The 20915-nt window shown below is 40.9% G+C and overlaps 1 protein-coding gene across 8 annotated transcripts in view; it reads right to left on the bottom strand.

Moving 5' to 3' along the window:
* Window positions 1–20915, bottom strand: part of LOC127625692 (plasma membrane calcium-transporting ATPase 2) — a 401637-nt gene that overhangs the window by 247729 nt on the left and 132993 nt on the right. For all 8 annotated transcript variants that reach the window (XM_052101030.1, XM_052101033.1, XM_052101034.1 and 5 more), the window contains one exon: window positions 1719–2299. In XM_052101030.1, the coding sequence (XP_051956990.1) occupies window positions 1719–1917 (199 nt within the window). In that variant the 5' untranslated portion in view covers window positions 1918–2299. The remainder of the gene's footprint in view (window positions 1–1718; window positions 2300–20915) is intronic.

Here is a 20915-nt window from a genome sequence, read left to right as displayed (position 1 = left end):
TTTTTCTCAGCTAATACTCTTAATTATAAAGGCACCTTCTATGCAACCCTTCTAGGTACAATTTGAAAACATACATTTTCCCAAATATATTTTATCACTGGTTTTTCTTCAAATTGGTCACATTTTAGCTGTTGTCAAATGTCCAAATTCGGTCTATTCCATCAGTTAATCTCTTGAAATTGCATATATAATGTTGCATATATATTTTTGTAAAATTTTTATTGTTCACTTGCTATTGTTAAGTATTTACATCGATATGTAGAACACATGCTATATAAAAAAAAATATATATTCTTTGTTTTGTTTTTATCAACAACTTAACTTCTCCACTATACTACTCAATCACTGGAAAATAAAGTCTGAACATTTACCAGCCAATAGTTATTCATAGACCTTTTTAGTTGCAAAGCACAAGATTTGGTCGCACATGCAAGTGATTTACTTGCATTATAGAGAGTTCCCACATTAAGTGGAACATTAATTTTAGAATTTAAGAATCGAGATTGTTCAAATAAAGATCACGATGCATCAGGAATTCAATATTTATACCCAGCCCTAAAATCAGGTTAGAAAAATGGTGAGAAACTATTTACCTGAAGATCCTGAAGGATCCTAATATTTCACTGGTTTATGGTACAGATTAGCAAATCTTTTTTTTAAGAATTTCTGGGAGTGATTTAAGCTGCCAAACATAATTTGTACATCTTGTTCAGCTAAGACATAAAACCTATGCCTTATGATTGTGCCTTGAAGGTTGACTTAAAATGGAACAAAATGAAAAACAAATAGGAAATCGAAACCTATATCATAGAGTTTGATTGTGTACATACAGGTGAAAGTGTCCTGACAGAGAGAGTGCCTAACTGCTCAGCTTATTAACAAGACTAGATGTGACCATTTGTCTTCATTATCACATCACACTTGGGGTGTCAGCACAAATCACTCCAGCAGAGCAGAGCAACAGACTGCTTCTAAACATGTTACTCACACTCTCACCAAACACATAGTTTACAGAGAAGGCAAGATTTTGCTGTCCTCCGAGCTGTCGTATCTATCAACATAGTGCACAAGTACTGGCATGGAGAAGAGATTTAGTGAAGCCTAGTTAATGTAATTGTATGAAATATGAAGATATTTCAGAAAAACCTCAAACAGCCAAGTTTAGGGGAAGTAAGGTGGCAATGTGGATGGACACGCTTTCAAGAAATCATACCATTTAATTAATCAATTTTCATGATACCGCACAAGGTATGTTTTACATTTCAATGCATTAACATATCTACCAAGAGAATATCAATGCCTGACTCGAATAAAACAGACCTACCACTGTCCGACCATGACAATGAGGACACTGATCACATAATTTTTCTGATGGACATGAGTGCATGGTTTGCAGTGCAAGGTGATGCTCTGGAATGCATCCTGTAGTTATTGCGAGATAGTGGAGTGATCTTAATTAAAATTTTGGACCAAAGCATGCATTGCTTCTTTTGCCTAGCAACACAATCATTTTACAAAGTAGCAAATTTAGTTTGACCTCTGTGCTGTTGCCTGGGAACCACATCTTATTTAAAAACTCCACAAGACAGCCAGGGGGAGGGGGGGGGGGGGGGGTGTAAATCTAACAGCATAGTCAATAAATATGATTATGATATAATTCTAGCATGTTTACTATGTATGGAAGGTGTGGGGGTGATTGACAGAAAGCCCACACTCACCCTCTGTTGGCGAGGTTTTAAGCCTCTGGCACAGTCCCTCAGTTCCTCCATAGTCGTCCTGAATTTTGACCACTGCCTCCATTCCTCTGAGCTCCATGAGTGAGCGCAGCTCCAAGAGCGAGCAGCCAAATCCACCCTCATGGTTGCTGTCATTTCTTTGGTTCTTGGTGTAAAAATCGCTATTTGTCATGTCCCCCATTATGGCTGAGTATTGCTTGGTAGCTTTACTTTAAAGCTGATAAATATTTTAATTGGATAAGTGGAGAAAACGCCACATGGGCATAGGAGTCCCGGGAGTGGCTGGAGAGCAGGTATCTCAAAAAAATGTAGCAATGCTGGAGTAGTGAAAGTAAGCAAAGAGGATGAAGGCAAGACCAATCCAGTCCGCTGGCTGTAATTCAAAAGAGGCTCCTCAGCTTTACACGAGTCAGGATGTGAAAGCCATATGCGAGATCCCAGCTAAAGGTCCTGAGGATGTCTGCGCTCACCACGGCTGCAGACCGCCGGTACTCCATACGTGGTTTCCCATTCTACCTGCTTCCAATCGGCTGCTCTCTACATGGTGATCCTCTCCATTACTCCTTCAGATACAGAGAGAGATATATATATATAGAGAGAGAGAGAGAGAGAGAGAGAAGGGAGGGAGGGAGATGAAGAGAGAGAGATATATAAGCATGAGTGTATCGCAGAGGTGTGAGCAGCACAAAAGTGAGAGAGGCACTAGGATTGCACAGCACGCAGCATTGTGACGTCAAAGCATCTGTGTCTAACTCGCACACAGAGAGGTGGGGAGAGGGGGGTGTCCATCTATTCCTGTGATGCTACTCGTCATATTGCAATTGCTGTCACATGCGTGGCTGCAGCGTGCTGTGCTTTGGTCACATCTCTGACAAAATACAAAGCTCTGTAAATACTGGAGGGTCATGTGAGCATTAACGCCGATTGTGTGATCTGAATGAGGCTACAGTGAGCATCAAAGAGCACAACACTATCAAGAAATGCAGAGTGATGCATCACACACTGCAGCAAGGTTAGCTGATGGGGCGCTAAGTATGGTAAAGGGTTATATAATTCTTCCATGATAATGCATTTGTGTTGCACAGCCAACTATCTAAATACCAACTAGCACTTGAATGCTATCTAAACGGTTGCCACGTTCTGAAGAACAATTCACACCTTTGAGATTTTGGGATTATATTTGGAATCTAGAGAGACTAAAGGCAAAAAAAAAATGTTTAAGGGATACACATGATAAAGGGAAAGGTCACCCTAAAACCAGTATGACTTTCATCCATGGGTGACACTTTATAATAAGGTTGTACATGTTAAAATTAGTTAATAATAGCTCCTGCATGAGGTATCATGAAGTAGAAATAAACAATATGTATTTTTCACAGTATTTATTAGTCTTGGTTAATGTTAATTTATTCATTGTTTGTTCATGTGAACCATTACATTAATTAAGTATAAAACCTTAGTTATTGTAGCAGAATGTTAGGCCATTTTCAGTCCTTTAGCTCGCTTGATTGTTCCAAAACAGAGACTAAATTTGTTAGAATGTTGCATTTTTTTCCTTGGTTCAGTTAGCTTTCACAAGGTAACATTTCAGAACAGACCAAAATTGTATTAATAAAATTGAAATGTGAGCAAACTGTCACAGAGTTCTCTCATTCTTTCTCTCAAACAAACACAGAAGAAAGAGTGAAGCCAGTTATAGATGGTTAAGAATGGTCTCCAAAATGTGTATTATTATTATTATTATTATTATTAAAAAACTCATATTTAATGGAAGGCTAAATCCATGTTTTGATTCTGAATAAGAGTGATGTGCTGACCCACAGATTTCTTCTCCAAAAATCCCTCTGGTATGCTCGTGGGTTGCATGACTTATGTTGCATTTCAGCTCAATGAAATATGATAAATATGACACAGTGAAAACTGTGCCTGCATATACTGTATGGTTGATATACAAAATACATGCCAGAGAACATCTTGTTTATATGATTCAAATTCAGTCATGGAACGCTACAATGTGCAAGGTGATAGGTCCTTTGAACATGTAATCTGTTGGAAACCAATCTGTATAATTTCTGGTGGGAAAACAACACCAGAAACATCAGTAAATATAAGCAATATATTTAATTGATTTTGTGGTATTTGTCTGACTCTAAAACATTGTGATTGCGATTAAACCCCGTTTAATAAAATTGCAAATTAAATACTATAAAAAATAAATTACATTAAAATTTAAATCAGTATGATATTATCAAGATTTCAAAAGATGGTTAAAACATAACAAAATTAACTTCAAGTTGATACTCTCATATAAACTATTTAGCAATGGCTAAATTAAGCTTTTTATTTCCATCCTGTTCATTTTCTTGCCATTGTGTAAATAATCAAGCTGTAATTAAAAAAGTTTAATTGCCTGAGATTGACCAGAGCAAAAAGGGGTGATTCTAGGATTTCAATCATAGGGAGGCTCAGCCCCCCATGAAACCATAAGATGTGCACATTTAATGTCTCTGTTGCATAGTTGTTTAGTTAGTTAGTTAGTTTGTTGCTGTTTGTTTACAGCATTCAAGATAGCAAACTAAAATTGTAGAACATGATTCAATAATTTTGCAACTTAAAAAACTTTAAAAAGTTTTAATTACCACACCCATGGACAACACTGCTAATAATGCTAATCAGGAGGAACTTTCGATTCATGTGAATGTAAATTAGTCAGAGGACATAAATCATATAAAGATAAACAACAATGGGACAGGATGTTTCACAAGTCGTCCAACAACAAACTATTGAGTTTAATATTTTTTGCTGTGGAGCTATATAAAAGGGATGAATTGAGAAATGCAACTTTTTGTAATGTTGAAGGATGCAGATAAGCAATGTTGAGTCTATTATTATATACCTCCTATTTTTATTTTGTGCATTTTTCAGTTTTCCTATTGTATGGCTGCACTTAGAGTCCATATATTCCTTAGAAATGCATCCACTAACATGTTCAACTGTTATATACAATTTATTGTTTGCCTTAGTTGTGTAGCATAATAAGAAAATGTGCAAATAATGTAAAACAGGTTAACCATGATTTTTTTTCTCAGACGGTAAACGTACCATCAAACATTTACACCATGGTATCCCTACGTGGCCATTGTTTGGCAATGCCATTGTGTGATCCAGGAAAGCTGAGGTCGTATGGTCAGCATTGGTCTTAATCATTGTTTTTGAACTGGCTGTTCTTCATTTACAAATTAAGCACTGAACACAACCATATTCATTTTTAAAAGAGTTACAGAGTTAATGACAGGAATGACCCTTAAATATATGAGCAGATTACTGTCAGAAGTGCAAAATATGTGCAATAGCTTTTCTGTGTGGGGAAAACAGTGAAAATGTGCATAAACGAAGTTCTGAAAGTCCATCCAGTCAATAGGCAACAATTGTGTTAAAATTACTCTGACCATAAGAGAACTGGTCCTTATGCAGACTGACATGGGCTTTGGTGTGCAGTGGCATCATTACATCTTCACGAGCACTCTGTTTTTGTGTTTGTCTCATTGGCCAGTATCTCTTTCTCTCTCCTATTTCCTGAGCAATCTTCAAATGAGTAATATAATAGTTGGCATTCTTTAGCAATCCAAGGAAGTGCATGCATTTCCATTATTAATGTAGCCTTTTAATTATTTAATGAGATGCATAAAATTGTTCTAAATGAACAGGAATATGTATTTAATAGTTGAAATGTTCCTCAAAATGGTAAATCAGGTTTTATGGGTAGCATAATGTTTGTTACAGTGCCTGTGAATTTGTCATTAACCAGTCAAGTTCAATTGAAATCTAATAAACCAGTTTTGCTGATATCAAGGGTATTATTGCCAAGCAGTGAATTTCCTATATTAATTGACAACCAAATCTGATCTCCTTTTAACAAAAACATATCATCATAATCATACACTGGCTCCAAAATTACTTGGGCAGTTACGCCACACTTAAATATGTACTGTATGAATGTCATTGCATTATAAAACAAAATATAATACCAAGTAGCATTTTTTAAAGCACACTTTTCAAGCAACAGTAGTTCTTCAGCTGAAATCTGCGTGTGCTTCCCAAAATGTTATCCACAGTCCCAAGGGCCAAAGCTGGACATGTTTTGGGCATATGTGAGCTCCAGCTTCCAGGTGAAATGTCCACAGGGTTGCACTTAAGCGAGTTGTTTTAAATAATGTAATAATATCTAACTTAAGACCTTACCTTAAACCGTCAGTGAAGTAAAAATGCAATGTTAGAGGTAAAATGCCAGCTCCGAATCACATTCATCACTGATTATGCAAATGTGTTTACTTCCTGGTGTCCATGAGACCAGAACCCAAGTCTCTGATGATGCTTGTGCAACATGTTTACAGTAGCACCACCTGGAAAAGGTAAACATATTTGAATTGATTGGTTTTGCTGTGTGATTTTTTTGCTGCCTTCATACATCCACTAAAAACTCCCTTAACAACATTTGGTTAAAACTCTTTGCAAAAATTGCATAGAAAGGTGTTTTGTGAAAAGCTATAGCATAATTTGTGATTTGCAGATTCCACTTGGTTTGACAGATTATCTTTGGGGGCGCTGTATATAATTTTCTAATGTCCTTGAATTTTGACATTCATACTGTCAGCAATACTATTATTTTGTGTAGGGCAGTTGAATTTTGGGACTCAATTTTGACAAAATGTGTAGTTACTGTAAGTGTTGGGTGTGATCCAATTATAAAGTTATTACTTTAGTAAAAAAGTAGTGTAATCCATTATATTTTAAATTCTTGTAATCAGATTACGGTTACTGACTTTCAATTAATTTAATAGAAATTAGTAAAGTAAACTGATTACAATGTAGTTGATTACTATTTTTAAGTAACTAAACCAACACTGGTACTGTGTATTGCCTTTGCAGGGCAGTATTGTTTTGGATACAGTTGTGGACAATATCTTAACTTAAGAGGTTATTTTTAAAGCTCTGCCCCCTACTGTAGCTGCACAGTATACACTACTCAAGAAAGCTTGAGCATCATCATTCCCTGCTGCTCTCCAGAAGGGGTGATACAGTAAAGACGCACTTTGCACCATGTGAAATGAGGAAAGACTTTAATGATGCCAGTAATGATGAGTAGACCGGGGAAAGAAGAATCAGACTGGCACTGATTCAAACAGAAAAGAAATCACTGAACACTCCTAAACACACTCACAACCTTGCATGCTAGTGTATTATAACTGTGCAGTGTTCAAAAGCAATAAGCATTTGTAACCTGGGCTGTCTATTATTACAAATACGCTTCTGGAACCTAGAAGTGATCTTATATCACTGTATGGGTAATTTTATACAACATTTTGTTCGTGCCTTCTAATCTGATTGGACAAGCAGCATTCCATTGTAAATAGTGTAAATCCAACCTAGTCTCATAGAATGAACATTACTTTAACAAGATTTTTGCGAACCGCGTTTTACGTGCAGCTTTCTACATTTTGCTGCAGTTTCCTGGTGAAATGTACACATTTACACATTTATTCCAATATAACTAACTTCTGCTGTAGCTTATCTGATAGAGTGTTGGACTTTGGACCCAGAGACCCAGCTTGGAGCACAGCCAAGGACGAGGTTGCTTCATTAAATGTGTTTTTCATGTAGAATTTGCTTTTAAAACACTATCGGTTAGGTTTTGGTGTTTGTTTAGGGTAAGGATGTCTGGTTTGGTTCACCTCTCATTTATGACAACTGATAAGGTTTAGGTTAAAGTTTTAGGTTAGGGAGGTAAGTTTTACTTTTTAAAACATCCATCTACAACCCAAATTCCAAATAAGTTTGGACACTATGAAAAATGCTAATAAAAACAAAAAGGAGGGATTTGTAAATTATATTCACCCTTTGCTATATTGAAAGCACTAAAACTACACATTAAATAATGTTTTTTTTTAATGACCAGTCATTTCAAATCAGATGATTGCAACACACTCCAAAAAAGTTGAGACAGGGGCAATTTAAGACTAATAGCAATTTGACGAGTTGAAATAACAAGGCGGTGTGAAATAGTGTGGCAGGGCGAAGGGCGGGCCAGGTGTTGATTCTACACACCCGGTCCCTTATCAGGCTAATCAAGCCTCCGAGAGGGATAAAGGCCAACTGCGGAAGATGGTGCGGGAGAGAGAGATCGTTTAAGGGCATGTGTGTGTGTTTTTGTCTTTTAAGTTTATCAGTAAAATATTATTTATATTGACAAGCCGGTTCTCGGGAGCAATACCCGTTGAGTCCTCAACACTGCCGTCTACCCGGGGGAGTGCCGCTGCCATCCACTGGGGGATGGAGTAGACCGACCCCCTGCATGCGGTAAATGACCGTCGTCCGTGAGGCGAGTGGGGACTGAACTCCCCGACCGCCTGGAGCAATGGAGCCGCTGCTAGGGGTGGAGGAGAGCCCTGCCATCCCCCATAAATGCGGAGGGGTCGAAAGAAGACCGCCGTCCGTGAGGGGAGGAGAGAAGTGACTCCCCGACCGCCTGGAGCGGTAGGGCCACTGCCAGGGGTGGAGGAGAGTCCCCACGAGTTGCCGGGAACGGGGAGGGGCATTCTGTCCGCCGGGGGTCGTGTGTCTGACTCCAGCCCGACCGGGGAGGTGCGGCTGTCGTCCGCCTGAGGGGGTGGAGTGATCGAGGACTATGCGACGGTGTATCAGAGAACCGACGAGTACGTTTTTTTTTTTTTCCACCTCTCTCTCCTCTCTCTCTCTCTCACTGCCGCTCTGCATTGGCCTTTTCCCTCTCTTTTAAATTTTACAGGGTTTTTTTGTGGGGTACTACACTGTTATAGGAAGTGTACAGCCTATACACTATACACTTAGTGTATAGTAAATAATTTCAATTATTTCTGTTTCCTTCCCCCTTGTCCCCTCCCTCATCTGGGATGACCTGCCGGCAGAAGGGGCAGAAGGCACGCCCCTACCCAGGGAAGGGGGGGGTATACATCATGCTGGGGGCTCCCCAGCCTGAGAGAATGAGGGAGGAATGTGGCAGGGCGGAGGGTGTGGCTGGGTGGTGATTCCACACACCCGGTCCCTTATCAGGCTAATCAAGCCTCCGAGAGGGATAAAGGCCGACTGCGGAAGATGGTGCGGGACAGAGAGAGATCGTTTATGGGCATGACCGTCGTTTTTGTCTTTTGTTTAAATTTATCATTAAAATATTATTTATATTGCCAAGCCGGTTCTCGCCTCTTCCTTTCCATTGAACTGCTTTACAAGGAGATGTTAAACAGGTGACATAATCGTGCCATAGTATATAGAGAGCCGCCAAAAACAGCCTAGAGAGCAAGGATTATTCGAGACTTGTCAATTTGCAAATAGATGCTTCAGCAAATAATCCAGCTCTTGGAGAACAATGTTCCCCAAAGACAAATTGGTAGGACTTTGGGCATTTCACCCTCTACAGTGCACAATATAATTAAAAGATTCAAGGAATCTGGCCAAATCTCTGTGCGTAAAGGGCAAAATGAAAACCACTTCTGAATGCACATGATCTCCGATCCCTCAAACGTCACTGTCATAAAAAACATCATTCATCAGTAATGGATATCATGAACATAGGTTTGGGATTACTTTAGTAACCTTTGTAATTCAACTCCACTAGCCACTGCATCCACAGATGCAAGTTAAGACTTTGCTATGTAAAGCAGAAGCCATACGTCAACACTGTTCAGAATTGCTGAAAACTTCTCTGGGCTCAGTCTCACCTTAGATGAAAAGTAGAATAGTGGAACTGTGTTTTTTGATCTGGCAAGTCCACATTTAAAATTTAGTTTTTGAGAAACACAGCCGTCATGGTTTGGGCCAAAGACGAAATTGACCATCCTTGCTGTTATGAATATCAGGTCCAAAATCCAGTGTCTTTATGAGCCAGGGGTGTGTCAGTGCCCATGGCATGGGTAACTCGCACATCTGCTGCGAGGGAGGAGTTGCTACAAACATGGCGACTATGGGCAGCGGGGGTGCCCAAGGGAGACGCAGGTCCGCCAGTAGGGGGACCGCACCATGGAAAATACACACAGGGGGATTAATCCACAAGAGCCCATCCTGTGGAGCACCTATTCCATACATTCCAGAGTAATTTTAGTACCCGCAGTGGGTCTGGTCAGGAAATTCCTCCGCTGAATTCGTGGACCAGAGGACTAGGGAGGAAGAACATCTAGGGAGTGTGAATCTAGTGGACTCTTCTGGGGGAAAAGAGCATACACCTGATCACCTCAGTGGAGGGGAAAGGCGCTATGTGCAAGTGGAACACCCTGTCAGACGTTCCGCATTCCCGAGTTCTACATGCTCGGACCTGAGAGAACACAGGACGAGACCGACTCAACCCTGAGATTGTAAAATCTCGTAAAGGTATTGGGTGTTGCCCAGCCCACTGCTCTGCAAATGTCTGCTAGGGAGGTGCTGTTGGCCAGTGCCCATGAGGATACCACACTTCTCGTTGAGTGTGCTCGAACCTGCAAGGGGGCAGGCACGGCCTGGGTGTGATAGGCCAAGGCGATGGTGTCAATGACCTAGTGGGAAAGCCTCTGTTTGGAGACAGTGTTCCCTGTCCACCAAAGAAGAAAAAGAGCTGCTCAGAACATTTAAAGCTCTGCGTGCGGTCCACATAGGTATGCAAAGCATTCACCAGACACAGCAGTGAAAAGGCCGGGTCTGCCTCCTCCCGGAGCAGCGCTTGCAGGTTCACTACCTGGTCCCTGAAGGGGGTCGTAAGAACCTTAGACACGTAGCCCAGTCGCGGTCTTAGGACGACATGGGTGTCTGCCGGACCAAACTCCAAGCAAGTGTCGCTGCCAGAGAACGCTTGCAGGTCCCCAACCCTCTTGATGGAAGCGAGCGCAATCAGAAGGGCCATCTTCAAGGAGAGGGCTTTGAGCTCGACTGATTCTAGTGGTTTGAAGGGGGATCACTGCAGGCCTGTAAGGATCATGGAGAGATCCCACAAGGGGAACAGGCATGGCCTGGGAGGGTTCAGCCTCTGGGTGCCTCTAAGGAACCTGATAATCAGATCATGCTTCCCTAGGGACTTATGTCATGATGAGCCGATATGGCGGCTACATAAACCTTCAAGGTGGGGGGACAGCCTCCAGAGAGCGACAGCACTGATCCGACTGCACAACACCGACTGCGCAACTCTGCGGGTCTTCAGATCGGAAAGAACACCAATTTGCAAACAAGTGCCACTTCAGGGTGTAAAGTTGCCTGGTAGAGGGAGCTCTGGCTTGGTTGATCATGTCTATGACAGCAGGTGGTAGGCCACTTAGATCTTCCGAATCCCGTCCAGGGGCTAGACGTGGAGGTTCCAGAGGTCTGGGCGTGGATAGCAGAGGGTGCCCCTTCCCTGAGAAAGAAGGTCCTCTCAGGGGAATTCGCCAGGGAGTGGCTGTCGAGAGGAGAGTGAGATCCGAGAACCAAGTCCGTGTGGGCCAGTAGGGGGCCACCAGAGTGACTTGTTCCTCGTCCTCCCTGACCTTGCACAGCACCCATGCAAGAAGGCTCACTGGGGGAAATGCGTATTTGCGAAGCCCCCGGGGCCAGGTGTGTGCCAGCGTGTCTGTCCCGAGGGGAGCCTCAGCTAGGGAGTACCTCAGCAAATCAGCTGGACCGCCTGGGGTTGGAGACTCCACTCTCCGCTGAGCATGCCTTGTCGTGACAGCGTGTCCACTGCCGTATTGAGGTTGACCGGGATGTTAGTGGTGCGCAACGACCTGAGTTGCTGCTGGCTCCAAAGAAGGAGATGGCGGGTGATTTGTGACATATAACAAGAGCACACGCCGCCTTGGTGGTTTATGTACGCTATTGTAGCAGTGCTCTCTGTGCGAATCAAGACGTGCTTGCCCCGTATTAGCAGGAGAATTACAGCAAGCAACTCTAGGCAGATGATGTGCCAACCCAGCCGGGGCCCCGTCCAGGAGCCGGTGGCTGCATGCCCGTTGCACACGGCGCCCCAACCATGTTTGGAGGTGTCTATGGTGACCAGAATGCTACGGGACACCTGTCAGCAGAAAACGGACTGCATGTTGTTGCATCTGGATGTCTTTTATACTTCATAATTACACCGTGTCCAAAGCAGGCACAATGCAATTTCCCTGGGACAAGTAATTACTCTGACATCGAAAAGTGAAATACTCAACCTAGTCTCATAGAATGAACATTACTATAAAAAAAAAAATTGCAAACGTACTTTTACATGCTGAATTCTGTTTCATCACAGTTTCCTGGTGAAATTAACACTAGAGGCACTACAACAACTGTGCGTTTTATTCACTTTCACACAAATCACATCTACAATGTCTGATTACCACCAGTGGCGTTTCCAGTATTGAAGGACATCCGGGGCTTAGCCCAGACCATTTTATTGTCACACTAGCAACCACTTCTCTGTAGTCCAAAGCTGGTGAGAGGGTATTCTTTGAGTTTTGCTCTGGCTGGGCCTGTTTCTACAGTTCGTAAATCTTCCACTCTAGTATATCCTCGACTAACTCATCCTCTCTCCTCCCTGAATCATCTGTGATGCAAAAGAACAGATACAGCACATAACATATTGCAAATCAGCTTCAAACAACTAATTCATCAAGTGCTACATATGTCAAATTGTAGACCAATACCATTGAAGAAGAGCAGATCAGTGGGATTGCCCTAAGATCTATCATGATTCTTGAATTTGCATGTACATTAACATAAAGTCATCACAAAAGAGTTATATTATAGTGAGTAAAGTGAAGTAAAAATGTTTTTATATAAATAATTTATATTTTTTGACATAAATAGTCAAAATGATGTATAAGATCCTAAGTTAAAGCAATACATGAATGACTTTAGTCTAAGTTCATTGACACACCATGGCATCGAACTGTATATAATTCTCCATGTTCATCTGTCAAAATCCTTTCATTAAGATCATTGAGATAAACAATGTTTCACTTTTAACTTTCTCTAAAGTAAAGTGACTGATTAATTGTTACCAGTTTCCATGCCTGATTCTGGCACATCTTTGCTACCCTTAAAGTGTATATTTACTATGAGGTTTAGCCTACTGTGGGTGAAAGCCAGCCAGAAGATCATCTTTAGACTTTAAAGGACAAAAACCAATGTGAATTCTTACCCACTGACTTCTTTCGGAAATTTTAGAAGCCTCATTTGCTTCATTTTTGATGTCTTTCCTGCTAACTGCTGTTAACTCACCACTAAGTAATGTAAATTGATGTCAGCTCCTCCCCACCTGCTGCATATTCAACAGAGAGGAAGAAACGGAGTTGCCCATAGGCTACCGACAGCAAAGAAACTTATTCTATAGGCTAGATTATGCCTATGTCTATTTTTACAGGCTGTATGCAGTATGTGCAAAGCCAAAACACAATGAAATAAGGCAACTTATGATTTTGGGGGTTTACATAGGCTTTTGTCCGGTTTCATATTTGTCAGTCAACTTTTCAAAATACATTCGGGGCTACACTCAAAACATTCGGGGCTGAAGCCCCGGCAAAATCGGCTGCCGCCGCCTCTGATTACCACTATTTCTCATACACTGTTATGTTATGATATCTAAACACTTTTGCAATAATGCTGTTTAAGTTGACCTGTATCATTAAAGTTATGTTGACTGTTTTGCCGGTTCCCGCCTCCTCCCTGCCTATCCTTGAACCCTGTTACATTGATGTTTAATATACAGCTGTATGAAGCAGGATTTCGGACCAAAAGTACGTCTCTGTTTAATGATTGAATTCTATCAAGAAAATCCACATCAGATCATTTTCTTTTTATCTCTAGTTAGACCTTTAATTTTAGGGCAAAAATGTACTGCAAAATCCTACTCATAATGAGAATGTTTGTATTTTTTTCCTGTAAAAATAAAATAAAATCCTTAAACCAAGATACATTTACATGAAGCAATACTGCATAATATATTTAGGCTTTATTTCAGATAATGTATTTTTAATATTAATATTATATTAATAATATTAATAATTATAATATTTTTTTAAAGTATATTTTGTCTTAATTTACTGGCAGATTTTTTTCCATTGTTATTCACCGGCTTGTAGCCAAAAAAAAAATCTTCCAGTTCTTAAATAGTAAACCAAATTATTTAGATTACATTAATAACCTTTAATAATAATAATAATCTAACAGAATACATTACAAATTACATTTCACTGCATGTATTCTGTAATCTGTAGTGGAATGCATTTAAAAATGAACCCTCCCAAAACTGATTAGGACATACTAGTGGTAGAAGTTGCTAACTATGTAGTCTTAATCCAATTTTAGCAATATGTTTTATTGTGAATGGTATTTAAATCCCGAATAGTGAATTGTAAATTCTGCCAAAGTTAAACATGCACAATGGCTTTGAACTTTTGTATTTTTCTTTTCGTGCCAACAACATGCCAACCTATTGTCTTAAAAACTAATCTCTATTTCAACAAATTCTCAAGGCGCAATGGAACATAAAATTGCAAACATTTTTTTCTTTGAGTTGCAAGGCCATTTTTAATAGTGTTGTTATCCCACATCATGGAAGTTGAATGTGATGATGACCCTATAGAGATGGGACAATTTCCAAAAAAGGTATTTTCGAAAGGGTGACACTGGAAGTCATTTTGGTGTAAAGTGTAAAGTGATTGCATACCACACTGTCTTTTCTTCCCAAGGGTCCTTTTGTCCATGGCGAGCGAGGGTCTTTTGAAGTATGGCAGCATGGAATGCTCCAGGGTTGTCAGGACGTTGCTGCGAATGCTAGGATTACACACTATGTCATACACATGATTGCATGCAAACCACGATTTGAGTGATCACCCTTTGTTGCTGCCATACGCCTAGACCTTAATGTATCCTGTCTTTCAATGCCAGCACTGGTGAAAATGCTGCCACCCAAGCAAAATGCAAACATTTACCATGTCTGACGTAACATGTGGACAGCGACACTATGTTGTGAAATTTTAAATAACACTAAGCTATAGATAGTCAGATTTTTTTCATCAAATTGTTTATTATGTTTCCAGGAGTGTTGGTTATTCATGTAATTGAGATGTTAAAGCTGATTTTCTGTAAAGCTGAATAAATAATTATTTTTCAAAGTAATGTCCAGCATCATCCAACCACTGCCAACCATGTTAAAATAAAATGTAACATTAAACAATTCTGAATCTATGTACTGATTACCATTGTCCCATCTCTGCCAAACATGTTGAGTGGTCTAAACATCATATTCAGATTAAGACTGAACTTTTGGTTGGATTTTAATATTGAATGCATTTAGCTGCAAAGAAAGCTGTGCTTCCTTGCTCCCTTTCACACTATTTAGTGAATTACTGAACCTCCAGTCTGCTGTTTGTCTACACTGGTCTCAGAACAGTTCAAAATGCACCTTATTTTCTCAATATAAAACCCTGAAAGCAACATTTTTCTGCTTTTGAATGAACCCATTTATTCTCAATATGAAAATGCACAGTAAATATTTAGGAATGCATTTACTAATGTTAATTAATTGAATCATATTGCACAGAGAAAACAAAATTTAACATAACAAAATGTATATTAAAATGAAGCTAAATGACCCACAGATGTGTTATTCAAAATAATTATCATGTTTTTTTTCTACTTTTGAAGAAATACGGTGCCAGTTTCCACATATGTAGACATCAAGTTTATTAGTGTGCTGGCACGCAAAAAATGAACAGATTTTTTAAAGCAGCATATCAAACGAAAATAGAGATGTTACTCTTTCCAACCAAACAGGTTAAATGAAAAAAACTTAAAGATATTTCTTACCAGAGGCACTTTGGTGCTGCATCAGTAGGACCGCTTCAAGGAAAACGACGGCATGCTGTTGTGTCACGTGACTCGGTGCGGCAGAATTTAACAATTTAAATGACAGTCTAGAGTATTGTGAACAGTATTCAGTCATTTTTTATTCATTTGAATTATGTGTTGCATATAGCGAAGCAAAACAAAACATACACACATGTGGATGCAGGGTCGCACAAGGATACAGCACACTGCTGATTTAGTATATAGTTAATAGTAGAGTATTGTATTTTGTGACTATGTTCACTTTCTTTGCTATAAAATGCAAAAACAATAGGAGAAAATACAACACATCCCTCATTAGGTAAAAATGAATGAGCTAAAAAGCATTATGTTTGTGTGATTTCCGAGCCGAGCACCAGTTCGGTGCCCTTTAATGCGGTGGGTGGGTTCTGTTTCAGGAAGAACAGATGATATGTCACTTCCTGGCTACATACATGACCCATCGGTGTCTCTGTAAGGTGATCACCGGTGGGCTTGAAGTGAAAGCCCTCTCAGATGTCACATGTCTGCAGGTCGGCTGTGTGTGGTCTACCACTGTGTGTCCCTGGGGGTCCATTATGTGCTGATGGTGCATATTGATCTACTGCAGAGGATGTCACATTTGCTTTGCAGATACAGGCTGCATGGGGGAACACTTGCAGTGGGTGTATGGGAGATATGTTTTGGGGTTTGCCGAAAAAATCAATTCTGTTTTGTCATGCAAATTAAATCTAAAACATGATTGAAAGAAATACAAAAATAAATAAAATAAAAAACATAAATTAGGTGTTATATTTAAAAAAAAAAAAAATCTTATTGAACATAAAGTTTTGCATTGTGACATTATTAACATGATAAATGATCCCCCTCAATTCTCGTTAGTGTACTTCAAAATACTAACAAAAACATTTAATAATAATGATTATATAATTAAAAAAGTATTTACACATTATAATCTTTAAATTGATGCCACTATTTTAACAAAAAACACTTTATATTAGGTGCATTTAGCTACTATTTACTAACATTAAAATGTTGTTCTGTAAAATTCTCACAAGATTCACATTTGCTGCTATTGAGATTGAGATATGGTTAGGTTTAGTAGTAGGGTTAGGTGCTAGAGTTAGGGTTTAGGGTAAGGGTTGGGGTACAGTTAGGTTTAGGGTTAAGGGCTTAATTTTCTTTATGCAAAAAATACAATACTTGTTTTACAGTATTTCTTTTTTAACATTATTATTATCTTGTTCTGAATCTGAATATGAGAATCTTGTTTTCATATGAATATGATTCACCAAAGAACAGATTATCTATTTAGAGTTAGGGTTAGGGTGGGTTAACATGATAGCCCATTTAACTGATGTGAGGAAGTCTTAATTAGGAAGTTTACAACCAGGGATTAAATATACATTTTTAAGCTGGTTATCCTGGTGCCTTAAATGAAGGGTTGGGGAGTAATGGAATACATGTAACAGGATTACATATTTAAAATACAAAATATAAGTAACCCTATTCCACTACAGTTACAGTTTACATCATTGGTATTTAGAATACAGTTACATTCCAAAAGTATTTTGATTACTGAAGAGATTACTTTGCATTTTATTGTCATTTGTTTCATTTAAGATTTTGTCCTTTCAGATGGAAAACATTTATACATATAAAAGATGCGATCAAAAGTGCATTTGAACAGCGGTGAAACACTTTCTTATGCTGTGTTACATTCATACGTGCAGACAGAGAAGTAAGTTTGAAGTAAATTTAGAGCAGAAGAAATAGAAATAAACCTTATGTAAACTGTCAGCTTTACGCTAACCACATCCTGCCCAGGCTGGGGAGGTCACATGTGGCAAATACTTCACATGGGCTTATGAGCCAAACATGGAAGTGGCGCGGTGGTAGGACCTACCTGGTGGGAGGAGCTCTACAAACCCGCAAACGGTGCAAGGGCTTTGATGACCTCGTGGACAAACCTCTGTTGGGGACAGTGTCCCATTCCGCTGTCTGCCACACGCAGCATCAGGACCCGCACCAGCCAACTACATGATAGCTTTTTCCCCCAAGCAATCAGACTGTTGAACACTTGATCTATCAGGATCAATAATTAGCACTGCACTTTATTCAGCTATAATCTCACACTGGACTGTCAACATATTCTCCTCAATATACTACTTCATATAAATAAATATATATATATATATATATATATATATATATATATATATATATATATATATTTCATATACTCCTTACTTATTGTATTGTATATTGTGTATTCTATATTGTGTGTATTGTATATACTTATCGTGTTGTGTAAGTATGTGTACATTTGATATGTAAATTGTGTTGTGTAAGTATGTTGTTTATTGTAATTGGTCTATGTCTCGTCACTGTCATGACTGCTATGTTGCTCGGAACTGCACTCAAGAATTTCACCTACTGTTGCACTTGTGTACATGGTAGTGTGACAATAAAGTGATTTGATTTGATTTGATGATGATAAACTAAACGAGTTGGCGCTTACTAAAGCCATATTACCAGCAGGATTGAGAACTGTTGAGTATGGTTAGCAAACCATGCCAAGCATTCCGTGATGAGAATTGATTATAATCGTGCCCTGCCATGCTCAAGTGGAAATGCTACTGTAACCGTTCAGTACCGTGCCCAGAACCAATCGGCCCAATGGTGTAAAAGAAGCTTATGAGACTAATCTTAAAAAGCCAGCTAACAGAAGCAGCACTGCTAGCTTGCTAGCTACATTCATTAGAGCATAAAGAGATAACAACATTACAACTTTGATTTGAAGCAAAAATTTAAATGAAAGTTGGACTGAAATTCTTTAATGAGGAAATTAACTACTCAAACCATGAAGAATTGCAAACAATATAATCAGATCAAAATCAAAGGTACAACATGATTTACAGTCATTTCATTCAATATACAAACAATACATTTTCAGGTCATTGCAAAATATTAAGATAAAAAGAGTGGTTACAACATCCACAGTCACTGCTGAGCTCTTTTGTAGCGGTTTCTGTTTGTATGCTATCACCAAAGATTGGTGATTATGGGTTGTGTAGTTCTTCAACTGGAATTCAGCTAATAGATATGATTTTCTAAAATTTTTGATATTACAGATGCACATAGCATCACTTTACATGAGTTATCATGATAGGTAAGATTTGAAAGGTTAATAAGTTAATGTTAAAAATAAATTTCTCTATGAAGTAAATTAATGGGATTTGTTTTACTTCTGTATCCCAACTCTAAGGCTCTATATGTCTCACGCATGGCCGAGGAACTCACCGCCCAAGCGAGTCAGTTGTCAGCACAACATCACCAACTCGGACGCCTCACGTCAGCCATGGAAGAAATGAGGAGGTCCATGCAAGCGCTACACCAGCCCGCACCGGCGCTCGCCGCGCCCCAAGCCAGCCAAGCGGCCGCCGCCGCCGCTCCTCACTACCAGTCGATCGCCAGCCCACGACTCGCACACCCCGAGAAGTTTGACGGTACGCCCTCGAAGTGCAAAGGCTTCTTCATGCACTGCATGGTCTTCCTCTCTCAACAACCGGCACTTTACCCCACCGACGAGAGCAAGATCCTCTTCGTGTGTTCAGTGCTCACGGGCAGAGCTCTTGATTGGGCTAACGCGATCTGGTTCAACCAGGGTTTCGCCCAAACGACCTTCGAATCCTTCATGAACAGCCTGAAGACCGTCTTTGACCACCCCGAGAGCGGCAAGAGCGTGGGCGAACAGCTGATGGCCCTGCGTCAGGGAAATCGCACGGCAGCGGACTACGCAATTTCCTTCCGCACCCTCGCCACCCAGACCGGCTGGCCAGAAAGCCCCCTCAAGCTCCACTTCCGACAGGGGCTGAATGCCGATTTGCAATCCGAACTGGCCTGTCGCGATGAAGGAATCTCCCTCGATCAATTCGTCACGCTGGCGATCCACATCGACAATCTCATCCGCTTCAGACGCCCACCGGCACCTCCGACTCGTCCGATCCACGAGGAATCCGAACCCATGCAGGTCGGACGGGCACATCTGACGCAGGAGGAAAAGGAACGCCGTCTCTCACACAACCTCTGCCTCTACTGCGGTCTAGCGGGGCATCAACGCGCTAGCTGCCCGAGACGCCCATCACAATTCGGGGTGAGTCATCTATCTACCTCAGCTCTCCCTGTTTCTTGTCTTGAAGTACCCGTTAAACTCACTCACGTCACTATTAATCTCACCACTCATGCTTTGATTCGGGAGCAGCAGGCAACTTTATTGATGAGTCACTGTGCAGACGTACTAACATCCCACTGATCTCTTGTACTCCTCCCTTGGCAGTGGCAGCGTTAGACGGGCGCCCCCTGGGGACCGGTCGCTTGTGCTACACCACCACCGACGTGATCCTGCAGGTGGGGGCGCTGCACACCGAGTCAACACGGTTCTTTGTCATTCATTCACCCCACAACCCAGTTATTCTCGGCCATCCCTGGTTACGAAAACATAACCCACAAATCTCCTGGCAGGATCATCAAATCACACAATGGGGCGCCGACTGCATGACAAAATGCCTGAAATCCATCACGCCTACCACCGTAGGTTCAACCAGAATTTTGACAGTACCTCACGCCTCATCCCTGATCCCCACCGAATACGCTGATCTAAGCGTAGCCTTCAGCAAAATCAAGGCAGCACAGCTCCCGCCTCACAGCAGCACGACTCACGCCATCGAGCTCATCCCTGGCTTATCTCCGCCCAAGGGCCGCATCTTTCCTCTATCGGAACCTGAATCCCACGCCATGAAGACATACATAGAGGAGGAGCTCGCCAAGGGGTTTATTCGGCCGTCCACTTCTCCAGCCGCGGCCGGTTTCTTCTTCGTGGGTAAGAAAGATGGATCCCTTCGACCCTGTATTGATTACCGCGGCCTCAACGATGTTACCGTGAAATTCCGCTACCCGCTTCCCTTGATCCCTGCAGCCCTCGAGCAACTGCGGTCCGCCAAGATCTATACCAAGCTGGACTTGCGCTGCGCCTACAACCTTATCCGTATCCGAGAGGGGGACGAGTGGAAAACTGCCTTCTCCACCACTAACGGCCACTACGAATATTTGGTGATGCCGTTCGGCCTGTCCAATAGCCCCTCCATCTTTCAGTCTTATATCAACGATATCTTCCAAGGCATGCTTAACCAGTGCGTCATCGTCTACATCGATGACATACTGATATACTCCAACTCCCTTGCAGAGCACATCATGCAGGTCAGAGCCATACTAAGACGTCTAGCAGAACACCAACTCTACGCCAAGGCAGAAAAATGTGAGTTCCACTTGACCACT

The sequence above is a fragment of the Xyrauchen texanus genome, chromosome 32, assembly GCF_025860055.1.
Source record: "Xyrauchen texanus isolate HMW12.3.18 chromosome 32, RBS_HiC_50CHRs, whole genome shotgun sequence".
In the NCBI taxonomy this organism is placed as follows: domain Eukaryota; kingdom Metazoa; phylum Chordata; class Actinopteri; order Cypriniformes; family Catostomidae; genus Xyrauchen; species Xyrauchen texanus.
Note: the sequence above shows the minus strand (reverse complement) of the source record. Positions and strands in the feature narration are given on the sequence as shown.